At 38.1% G+C, this 12,465-nt stretch overlaps 1 protein-coding gene across 1 annotated transcript; it reads left to right on the top strand.

Annotated features, from left to right (window-relative positions):
- Positions 1–6,573: 6,573 nt before the first annotated feature.
- LOC122032736 (probable xyloglucan endotransglucosylase/hydrolase protein 32) lies at positions 6,574–8,316 on the top strand. Its single transcript, XM_042592053.1, has 4 exons — positions 6,574–6,998; positions 7,073–7,173; positions 7,278–7,495; positions 7,741–8,316. The coding sequence occupies exons 1-4, from the start codon at positions 6,794–6,796 to the stop codon at positions 8,099–8,101; spliced, it is 885 nt and encodes a 294-aa protein (XP_042447987.1). The 5' UTR covers positions 6,574–6,793; the 3' UTR covers positions 8,102–8,316.
- The last annotated feature ends 4,149 nt before the right edge of the window (positions 8,317–12,465 follow it).

Below are 12,465 nucleotides of genomic sequence, written 5' to 3' on the forward strand. Positions count from 1 at the left end.
AATGGACACCATATTTGAAATTTTTGATCAAAACCCGCTGATGGACCTAGAGAGCTCCGATTGGACCCATTTCAGTTCCTATGGATTTCTGATGTTGCAAGGATTTCAAATATTGTGTCCATTATTTTTTTTTGACTTTTCATAGATGTTAATTTATAAAATCAAAGATTCGACAAAAAAAGGCCACTTTGGGCCTGATATAGACTCATATCAGGCCCAATGTGGGCCTGATATGGAATGAGCTAACTCTGCTCAATCCACACTAGGACCCCCAGGCATAGTCAACCTTGCAGAGTTCTGCACATATAAATAGATTCAACATCTCGACAATACTCATGACAATAGTTAGAAGAGTCCATAATTGGGTTTGTAGTACAATTCTATACCTGTGGGAAGAACCTTTCAAAGATAATTATGTAGTAGTAGGCTTCTTTTGTGGTTGGTGTGTTGTGTGGATATATGTTCTTTGCATTTTGCATTATTTTCTTAGACACCTGAAGTAATTTTCCAACAATTAGCTCATTCCATATCAGGCCCACGTTGGGCCAGATATGGAATCATATCAGGCCCAAAGTGGCCTGTTTTACCGATTCTTTGATTTTATAAATTAACATCTATGAAAAGTCAAAAAAAAATAATGGACACCATATTTAAAATCCTTGCTACATCAGAAATCCATATGAACAAAACCCACTGATGGACCTAGAGAGCTCCGATTGGACCCATTTCAGTTCCTATGGATTTCTGATGTTGCAAGGATTTCAAATATGGTGTTCATTATTTTTTTGACTTTTCATAGATGTTAATATATAAAATCAAAGAATCGGCAAAAAAAGGTCACTTTGGGCCTGATATGGACTCATATCAAGCTCACATTGGGCCTGATATGATTCCATATCAGGCCCAACGTGGGTCTGATATGGAATGAGCTAACTCTGCTCAATCCACACTAGGACCCCCAGGCACAGTCAACCTTGCAGAGTTCTGCACATATAAATGGATTCAACATCTCGACAATGCTCATGACAATAGTTAGGAGAGTTCATAATTGGGTTTGTAGTACAATTCTATACCTGTGGGAAGAACCTTTCAAAGATAATTATATAGTAATAGGCTTCTTTTGTGGTTGGTGTGTTGTGTGGATATATGTTCTTTGCATTTTGCATTATTTTCTTAGACACCTAAAGTAATTTTCCAATAATTAGCTCATTCCATATCAGGCCCACGTTGGGCCTGATATGGACTCATATCAGGCCCAATGTGGGCCTGATATGAGTCCATATCAGGCCCAAAGTGACATTTTTTTTACCGATTCTTTGATTTTATAAATTAACATCTATGAAAAGTCAAAAAAATAATGGACACCATATTTGAAATCCTTGCAACATCAGAAATTCATAGGAACTGAAATGGGTCCAATCGGAGCTCTCTAGGTCCATCAGTGGGTTTTGACCAAAACCCACTGATGGACCTAGAGAGCTCCGATTGGACCCATTTCAGTTCCTATGGATTTCTGATGTTGCAAGGATTTCAAATATGGTGTTCATTATTTTTTTTTTTGACTTTTCATAGATGTTAATTTATAAAATCAAAGATTCGGTAAAAAAGACCACTTTGGGCCTGATATGATTCCATATCAGGCCCAACGTGGGCCTGATATAGAATGAGATAATTGTTGGAAAATTACTTCTGGTGTCTAAGAAAATGATGCAAAATGCAAAGAACTTATATCCACACAACATACCAACTACAAAAGAAGCCTACTACTACAGAATTATCTTTGAAAGGTTCTTCCCACAGGTATAGAATTGTACTACAAACCCAATTATGGATTCTCCTAACTATTGCCATGAGCATTGTCGAGATGTTGAATCCATTTATATGTGCAGAACTTTGCAAGGTTGACTGTGCCTGGGGTCCTAGTGTAGATTGAGCAGAGTTAGGTCATTCCATATCAGGCCCATGTTGGGCCTGATATGGAATTATATCAGGCCCAACGTGGGCCTGATATGAGTCCATATCAGGCCCAAAGTGGTTTTTTTTTTGCCCGTTCTTTGATTTTATATATTAACATATATGAAAAAGTCAAAAAAAATAATGGACATCATATTTGAAATCCTTGCAACATCAGAAATCCATAGGAACTGAAATGGGTCCAATCGGAGCTCTCTAGGTCCATCAGTGGATTTCGGTCAAAACCCACTGATGGACCTAGAGAGCTCCGATTGAACCCATTTCAGTTCCTATAGATTTCTGATGTTGCAAGGATTTCAAATATGGTGTCCATTATTTTTTATTGCTTCTTCAAATATATTAAAATGTTATTAAAAGATTCGGGGACTAATGTTATTCATATTTTTTTTCTGCATGTCGATAAAAAAAGCGAAGAGAGAGAAGAGAGAGAAAAAAATAATAGAGAAAAGTGGTGGAAAAAGTTAAATTATCATGAGAGTAAAATAGTAAATGCATTTAAAAAGGTACGTGTTTTGGTAAATATTAAAGTAACATGCGCCTTTTGGTAAATTCAGATCTTTACATGCGCTCTTTGGTAAATTGTCGTAAATAATAAATATTTTATCTATATATTAACATATTATAAAAAGCAATTTATCAAAAAAAAAACGTATTCAGATTTTTGAATTTATCAAAAAAAAAAAACAAAGGCATACTACTTTATTATTTATCAAAGAAAAATGATATGTCCAAAAAAAAAATTCAACAAAAAATTCAAGAATAGACACATAAAGTAATGTGGCTCACAAAAAGTGAAATGGTGGGTTATGACTTTATGTGTCTATTCTTGAACTTTCCCTTGAATTTTTTTCCTTAAGCATATCATTGCTCTTTATCAAATGATACAATTTTTTTTTTTACATATTTTTCGTATTCTACTCTCTTAATTATTTTTCTTTTTATTTTCTCTATCATTTCTCTCTCTTCTCTTTCCTCTTATGTATGTAATGTTTATCTCTTTTCTCTCCTCTTTTTTCCTCTCTTTTACATGTCAATTCTTCTAAAAATATTTTAACACTTCTAAGAAATCGAAATAAATAATGAATAGCATATTTAAATTCCTTCCAACCTCATAAATCCATAGGAATTGAAATGGATGCAATCGAATCTCTCTAGGTGCATCAGTGAATTTTGGTCGAAACCCACTGATGGATCTAGAGAGCTCGGATTGCACCCATTTCAGTTCCTGTGAATTTCTGATTTTGCAAGGAGTTCAAATATACTATTCATTATTTATTTCGGTTCCTCAGAGGTGTTAAAATGTAATAAGAAAGAATTATCAAAATACCACACGTTGGACCTGATATGGAATCATATCAGGCTCAACGTGGGTCTTATATCATTCCATATCAGGGCCATATTGGGCCTGATATGATTCCATATCAAGCCCAATGTGGGTCTGATATCATTCTATATCAGATCCAATGTGGGTCTGATATCATTCTATATCAGGCCCAATGTGGGTCAAATATCATTTATATCAGACTCACATTGGGCCTGATATGATTCCATATTAGGTCAAACGCGGAGAATTTTGGTAATTCTTTCTTATTACATTTTCATATCTTTGAGAAGTTGAAATAAATAATGGATAGCATATTTGAACTCTTTGCAACCCCAGATATCTATAGGAACAACGTGAGCCTTATATCATTCCATATTAAGCTCATGTTGGGCCTGATATGATTTCATACCAGGCCCAATGTGGGTCTGATATGATTCCATATTAGGTCCAATGCGAAGCCTTTTGGCGATTCTTTTTTATTACATTTTTACACCTCTGAGAAGCTGAAATAAACAATGGATAGCATATTTGAACTCTTTGCAACCCCAGATATCCACAGGAACTGAAATGGATGTAATCGGTACTATCTAGGTTTCGACCAAAATCCACTTATGGACCTAGAGAGTTCTGATTGTACCCATTTCAGTTCCTATGGATTTCTGGAGTTGCAAGGAGTTCAAATATATTATCCATTGTTTATTTCGACTTCTCAGAGGTGTTAAAATGTTTTTAGAAGAATCAACGTGTAAAAAGAGGAAAAAAATAGAAGAAAGAGAATAAATGTTGCATGCATAGGAGGAAAGAGAAGAGAGAGAAATGACAGAGAAAATAAAAAAAAAATTAATTGGGAGGGTAGAATGAAAAAAAATTACAAAAAGTACATTTTTTTGATAAATTCGAAAATCTGAATATGATTTTTGGTAAATTATTGATATAAATAATTTAATATTTTAATTCTATACATATAAATAAAAAATAAAATTATCCATATTTTTTTATAAATTAATGAAAATTTAACCCTTCTTTCTTTTCTTTGGATTAAAATCATTCGGTTCTATAATAAACAACCTCAGATTCTACTTAATTTAATCTCCGCCCTTATTTTGGGGGATTTCCATCTTGCCCGCCAAGGAGTTATTTTCACACCTAGTATTTAAAGCCACTTCATTTCTGGTCATATCTTGATTTTAGAGCCATCAACTAATTGAGCCAAGTTGAATTGAGCTCGAGCTAAGCTTAGTCTTAAACTCGGCTCAAGTCGATTTATACTGCCTTAACTTGAGCTCGGGCTCACTCAAGCATGTACAATTGAGCTCAAGCTCGAGTTTGATATTTAATTATGAGCACAAGCGCTAGTGCTCGATTTTTTAATTTTTTATAAATAAATTAATATATTTATATATTATATATTATTAAAATATATATTATTACTGGCTCATTTGGTTCGATAAGTCATCAAGTCAGTAATAATTAGGCTTGAGCTTAATCAACTTCAAGCTCAAGTCGAGTTTTTACTGAGTCACTCGTGAGTAGTTCACAAACTATTTGGTTCATTTAATTTGCACTTTACTTGATTTACTTATTTTTTAAAAAAATTCCCCCTAATATTTATTATATTTTTAAAAATATTTTAAAATTTAATTAATATCAAAATTTTCATATAATTTGTATTTTATCTTCAAAATACTATTTATTCACTAACTTATGCATCCAACTTAAAAAAAAAAACAAAAAAGCATACTCAAAGCTCAATCTAGCTTCAAATTATAAACGTGCTTTCAGCCATAAAAATCTTAAATTTATATTAAATTAATTTTTTTTAATACAGATATCTAGCTTTTTGAAGCTACGGAGACGACTGACCTTATAAAATTTTTCTATCAATCATTAAGATAAATCGAAAAAATTTTCTATAATATACCGTAGTTAAAATTAAAACCTTAGATTTCTTAATTATCTAATTGGAAGACCTAATCATTCTATTATTATCCCAAGGATATTTTTGTATGTAACAATCAAGTCGAATCTCTAATCTTGCAGAAACTCAAGCTTTGAAATTCATCTTACCATGTATCCCTATTTGTATACCTAAATATATCTCTCTCCCTCTGTAACCATGGAATCAGTTTAGGGAGGGGGGGGCTTTAAGATGTCGGATTTTTTTTTCTCATCGTGTAAAGTGTTATAGTATTAATTTATTATGAATCTAAGATTTGTATGACAATTAAATACATGCGAATGTGAATTTAATGAAATAATAAAAGTTTTTATTTTTTTGTCGTGAATTAGTTTAGGCAATCAAAGACCAACTTATGGCTTTAGTTCGAGCCCTTAACAAAATCACCAAAATTGAGTGAGCCATAAAATTATTTATTTTATTTTATCTCTTAAATAAAAAATTACTTTTTTCCCCGTTGGGCCGTGCCTTGAGGAGCTAGGAGCTTCTCCAATAGATTTAGATCTGTGGAATATTAACTCTCTTCACGGGTAAGCAAAGGCTTTATAAGATCCACACCTTCTTTTGTCGGCAACAACTCAAATTATTTAAATCCCTTTGCTCCTGTCACATTCCCTTCGTTAATTAAGTAAGAGCCGCCTCATTAAATGCGAGGAAAACTAATCACATGTTCTCAAATGTGAGCTACCCCAGGCGATGCAACAATAAGGCATCTTTTTTCAGGTCGGAGTCCTAGTTCTAGTTCTAACGAATTAATAGATGAATATTTTTTAATAAAAATATTTCTTATTTTATCATAATAACCGATGAAAATTTTGATGAGACCAAATCTATGATCCTAGAATTAGGCATGAGTTAGATACATAATACCAATAAATTAACTAGTCTCCTCCTCCCTCTTCACAGATTTGCCAGTTGGCTGGCTGAGTTGTCGCAACACACCAACTGACAGCCCCCACGGCATTATGATCAGTGTTCTAGACCTTTTGGCCTACTCTCGAGTGATACAAATCCTCACAGCTACACAGACACATCGAGGTTACCTTGTTGGATCTACCTCTCTTTCTTAAGCTTTTCCTCATAACCGAATGGATTGAATCGGTCATTGGATTGGGAGTTGGCAGAAACAACAGCTAGCCAAGGTGTCGTGGTGGTGGTAGATCGTCCATCTGCTCATAATCATTGGCCTGGATCCGTGTCCATCTCTGGTAATCTTATTATAATCAAATCCGCAACACAAAGCCACAGAGCACAGCTTTGCAGCTTGCCCTACGCACAAGACAAGCGGCCAGCCTGCCTGCCTCCTTCGTTGCTGCAAGGCAAGTGAAAAATCTGGAGGAGTAGAAGAAGAAGCTGGAGCAGCTCATTCTTCCCCACACTTGTTGTTTTTTCAACCCCACCCATGGTTTGAAGTCGCTGTCGCTGTTAGCAGCCATTAAATCTTCCCCATCTCCACCGCGTTGCCATATACCCTGCCAAGATCCAGTTTTTCTTTTCTGACCACAGTCTCAGTACTGCTGGAGGAGTGGTCTGCGCTCATGGCTCTCCTCCTCCTCGCCTCCATCGCCGTCTCCATGCTGCATTGGGGCGGCAATGCTCAGCCTTCCCCAGGCTACTACCCCAGCAACAGGTTCAAGCCCTTGCCAGGCTTCTACCATGGCTACAGCAATCTATGGGGGGCTCCGCACCAGATTGTCTCAGGAGACCAGTCCTCAGTCACCCTTTGGTTAGACAGGAGCTCAGGTATGCATGCATGGCACCCCCTTTTGCCTTGTCGCTCTTCGATCCTGCCATTTCTCACTCTTACTTGGGGGCAGGCAGCGGATTCAAGTCCAACCGACCCTATCGAAGTGGCTATTTTGCTGCCTCCATCAAGCTCCAAGCAGGCTACACGGCTGGGGTCATCACTGCTTTCTATGTCAGTGAGCTAGATCTCGAGCTATACAGTGCCAGAATGTTGTTTGCAGTGGTTTAATATTTTTTTTTTTTGCCCCTTCTTCTTCTTCTTCTTCTCATTTGCAGCTCTCAAACGACCAGGCGCATCCTGGATCCCATGATGAGGTAGACATCGAGTTCATGGGGAACACTCCGGGGAAGCCTTACAGGCTGCAGACAAACGTGTACATCAGGGGAACCGGCGACCGGAGATACGTCGGCAGGGAGATGAAGTTCCACTTGTGGTTCGACCCTACTGTCGATTTCCACAACTATGCCATCCTGTGGAACCCAAATGAAATCATGTAAGTCTCCATACATCAGTGCTAATTAGTTTTGCCATGACATACAAGTTAGATCCAACCAATGTCGAAACATGGAAAGGTCCGAAACAGTTGAGACATTAAAGCATTTATTTAATTTCCACGTTCAATGGCCGCAAGGTTCGGGCCAGTCTGTGCGTCTTTATCATTGTCGTGGTTTTCTAAAAAGAATCATTAGCGAGCCTGCAATATTTTGCTGAAGACCGATCGCAATTTGGACCTGGCAGATTCTATGTGGATGACATACCGATAAGGAGGTATCCAAGAAAGAGTGCCGACATCTTCCCGATGCGGCCGATGTGGATGTATGGCACCATATGGGATGCGTCCGCCTGGGCCACGGACAGGGGCAAGTACAGGGTGGACTACAGGTACCAGCCCTTCGTCTCCCGGTTCACCAAGTTCATCATCCGAGGCTGCTCGGCCTTCGCCCCGCCGAACTGCCGGGTGGCGCAGTCGTCGCCGATGGGCTCGGGGCTCAGCCCGCAACAGTACTCTGCCATGCGATGGGTCCAGAACAACTACATGGTGTACAACTACTGCACCGACCCTGGCAGGGATCATTCCCGGACACCAGAGTGCTATTGAGTAGCTACATCGTCTGCCCTGTTCTGGCCTCAGTGTGTTTGGTAAAAGAAGAAGAGTTCACTCTCTTCCTGGTTAAGGTGGAAGAGTCTTATGTTTTGAGATGCCAAGGTGCATGGTGGTGTATTATTATTTCATATTTTTCATTTGCCGTGTTCAATGTTCATCAAGAAAATGGAATAAATTTCAACGAGCAAGTGTGAAGCATGGTTATTATATTTTAGCTGGAATAAATAATTTTAGAACTAAATGTCTTTTTAGACGGCCATGAAGTAAATAGTGTACATAATTAATTTAATTGATGAAGTGAAGCTTTATTTTAATTTAACTGTCGCAATTAAGATAAATGGAGTTTATTCTGTCAGTTAAGTTTAGAGTTTTTCTTTTTTCCTTTTCTTTTTCCTATAAAAAGTATTATTTGTTTTAAACAACCTGTAAATATGCGGGCGGGCCCACATAAATATACCAAATTCTCAATCTAGGAGACTGAGCGACTACATTATGAAGGTCAAAGGCATTTTATCTGAGAAAGGTACCTTGGGGTATGGACTTTTACTCTTTATAGACCATTTGAATGTGAAAATTTCATTAAATATCATTTAATTTGGTTAATTTGGATTCAGCTTTTTTTATCTAGTCGATTGGGGTTTTTTTCCTCTTTAATATACAGTTTTTTTAAAAGATCAATTTATATTTAAAAAATAATCACTCTTAATGCTAAATTAATATATATATATATATATATATATACCATTAGTTGGTTCTAGCCAAAATTAATTAATGGACCTAGAGAGCTCGGAATGACATAAAATCAAGTCTTATGTATTCATCTAGTTCTCACGATTATATATATATATATATATATAGAGAGAGAGAGAGAAATGTTCTCCTGCGGTGTATTTCTTGCGGTTTGGTGCGGTAGAAGTGATTTGGCATTCCACGTCAAAGCCAAAAAAAATAAAAAAATGCGGCATCATCTTTCTTCTCGTCTTCTTCGCCGACCTCGCCAAACGGCCACTGCCGACCTTCCGTTGGACGCCCAGCCACTGTCAGCCGGATCGCGGCCGGAATGCAGCCGTTTCATGGCCAAATCTGCCGCGACGCTAGCAGACGCAACGCTGCCGATTCTGGCCGCGATTCGGCCGGAATCCGGCCGCGATTCGCCCGGAATCCGGTTGTGATCCGGCCGAGGGGTGTTCCGCCAGCGTCAAACGCCGGGAGAAGCGGAGGTTCCCTGATCGGTCCAGAGACCGATCAGGAGGTTCCCTGATCGGTCACCAGACCGATCAGGAAGGCAAGTTCGCAGCGTGCGTTTTTTTTATTTTTTTTTGGCTTTGACGTGGAATGCCAAATCACTTCTACCGCACCAAACCGCAAGAAATGCACCGCAGGAGAACATTTCTCTCTCTATATATATATGCCCTCAAACATCATTTTAGCACAATATCTTGAGAACAGTGATTTTTGAATATGAATGTATCTGAAAATCTAATTCGTGTTAAAAAAATCACTGCTCAATGTATTATGCCAAATTGATATTTGAGGACCCCGGGGCTAAGTTGCAGCAGAAGGACGTCAAGTTGTCACCCAATCATCCACGGTTCGATCCCTAGCTACAGCACATTTGTAGGGATTTTTCCTCCAAATGGAATATAACCCTGGGATATTGGGCTTTTGGGCCGCTCATTGCGAGCGCTTCCTGATTTATCTTAGCAGCCAGTGGAAAACTTCTGAGTGACTGGGTCAGTCGCCCCAGCTTCAGTGTTACTAATTCATCATTTTTTTTTTCAAATTGATGTTTGAGGGTAAAAATATAATCAAGAGAACTAGAGGAGCACATAGAACCTGATTTCTTATAATTCTGAGTTCTCTAAGTCCATATATCAATTTTATCCAAATTGAACACATTCATGTTTAAAAAATCACTACTCTTAATATATTGTGTTAAATTGATGTTTGAGGACAAATATATAATATAATAAGGAAAATTAGACAAGCATATAAGATTTGGTTTTATGTCATTTTAAGCTATCTAAGTCCTGGTTTCGGCTTATATGCCTTCAAATATCAATTTGACATAATATATTGAGAGTAATGATTTTTTAAATATAAATTATATATTTTTTTAATCTGGGTATTTTAAAAAAAATATTTAACCCCAATCGATTAGGATAAATGAGGAGTAAAATAGATATTGAATATGTGATTTTAGTAATTTAAAAAGTATGGTACGTGATTTAAATATTTTAGAAAGTTTGCTACATTATTTGGTAAAAAAAAAGCAAATTTAGATTCTGATTAATTACCAATTTAGTCCCTCATTTTTTGACACGGTCTTAATTTTATCCCTCATTTTTCAATTGACCCAATCTAGTCCTCCAATTTTCGAATATTTTTCCAAATCTATCCTTCTATCCAAATCCCTGTTAAAATAGATGAGAAAACTTATTTAACCAGTGGAAGTGACTGATAAGTGTCATTTTAGCATGTTATTGTGAGTCCATCTTAGAGTCTTTGACTATCTATTGAGTTTAAAATTGTGTCCTTAATCAAGGTAAGGGATTTTCTCATTGATTAGAATCATCACGTGTTATGTAGGAATTATGGAGTTATTTGTAACGATATGTTGATTGCCTTTTATAGGGATTGAAGGGGGAGGAATATGGGTCGTTGATCAGATCAAGAAGGAGTTGATCTAAGCTTGGAGGGAGATGTTACTTGGGATTCGGATTTGGGCATTTTTGTTTGGGGCCACACTATTGTTGAGTGATAAAGGATGTTAGGGTTGATTTGTAGCTAGAGGAGGGGGGGGGGGTGAATAGCTCATCGCGCTTCGGTTGCTTGCTTTGATGATGTTGTTGCAGCAGAAAGCACTCAAACAACTCTCACAACACTAACACAAGGGATTTACTTGGTATCCACCTCAAGAAGAGATGACTAATCCAGGGATCCAATCCTCACTCACTCATCCACTATGAAATAATTCCTTCTCGAAAACTACCAGAGGCGAAGAAGCTTCGTACACGCTCACACACAAAGATATACAAGAAGAAAGAAATATAAGCTAATATATCAAATCTTACAAGATTTACAATGAAGAAACCCTAGCTTGCTTTTCTTCTTGCTTGAATACACCTTTTGACTTGCTTGGAAGTGCAACAACACTCCTCTCTATGCCTCCAAGATCTGGTGTGTGTCGGTGAGCTCAGTGGAGAAGAACACTGTAGAGTCGGGCGAAGAGCTAGCCAAAAACTACTGAAGAAATCGTTCGCCAACGACTATATCCTGCACAATGGTCATATCCCAATCGATTAAGGAGGCTCGAATCGATCGACTAATCGATTCAAAACATCTCTGTGCTCACTGGAAACTGTCTGAATCGATCGACCGATCGATTTAGGCTTTCTCACGATCGCGCGAGAAAATTAGCTCCCAATCGATCGACCAATCGATTGGCGGTGCCCAATCAATCGACCGATAGATTGGGCTGCATTCTATGCTCGCGATTTAAGCTCCCAATCGATCAGCTAATTAATTGGGGGTGTTGTTTATCGCAGCACTATGCTCAATCTATCAGCTGATCGATTGAGCTTGGTCCAATTTGATCACTTGATCAAATTGACTAACCTTAGCTTGCTCGAGTCAAGTCTAGGGCTCTCAAACCCAACATCTGGTCAATCGTGACCTGTTAGGACTCCTCGTGCCTAGCATTCAGTCAACCTTGATCTGCTAAGACTTCTTCAACAAGTGTCCGGTCAAGTTTTTGACCTACTTGAACTTTTCTTCTCGTGCCAAGTGTCCGATCAACCTTGACCCACTTGGACTTATCGTCTCGTGCCAAGTGTCTGGTCCTCCATGACCCACTTGGACTTCCTTCCACCAGATGTCCTGTCACCCTCGACCCATTTGGATTTCCTTGTGCCAAGTATCCGGTCACTCCTTTGATCTACTTGGACTTCTCAGCACTAGGTGTCTGGTTAATCTTGACCCACCTAGATTTCCACGTGCCTAGCTTCACTCATCAGATCTTTGCATCGGTCTTACTTCACTCACCAGGACTTTCCATCTGCTTGGCTTCACTCATCAGGACTTTCCATCTGCTTGGCTTCACTCATCAGGACTTTCCATCTGCTTGGCTTGACTCATCAGGACTTTCCATCTGCTTGGCTTTACTCATCAGGACTTTCCCACTGCCTGACTTCACTCACTAGGACTTTCACCTGCCTAGCTTCATGTTGGTTGCTACTCGGAAAACCTAGAGGTTCCACTGTACAAAATTTTGTACAAAGGTCTGAACCTTTTCCTAGCTACCATGTATTCTTTTAAATTAAATTTTGGATCGCCTGCGGAACTTAACACGTTTGATC

Source organism: Zingiber officinale, chromosome 11A, assembly GCF_018446385.1.
Source record: "Zingiber officinale cultivar Zhangliang chromosome 11A, Zo_v1.1, whole genome shotgun sequence".
Taxonomy (NCBI): Eukaryota; Viridiplantae; Streptophyta; class Magnoliopsida; order Zingiberales; family Zingiberaceae; genus Zingiber; species Zingiber officinale.

Excerpts from the sequence above, each read along its gene's own strand:
- LOC122032736 (XM_042592053.1), top strand. The coding sequence starts at position 6,794 with ATGGCTCTCCTCCTCCTCGCCTCCATCGCCGTCTCCATGCTGCATTGG. Across the intron at positions 6,999-7,072 it reads TTGGTTAGACAGGAGCTCAG|GCAGCGGATTCAAGTCCAAC; the intron begins GTATGCATGCAT and ends ACTTGGGGGCAG. Across the intron at positions 7,496-7,740 it reads TGGAACCCAAATGAAATCAT|ATTCTATGTGGATGACATAC; the intron begins GTAAGTCTCCAT and ends TGGACCTGGCAG.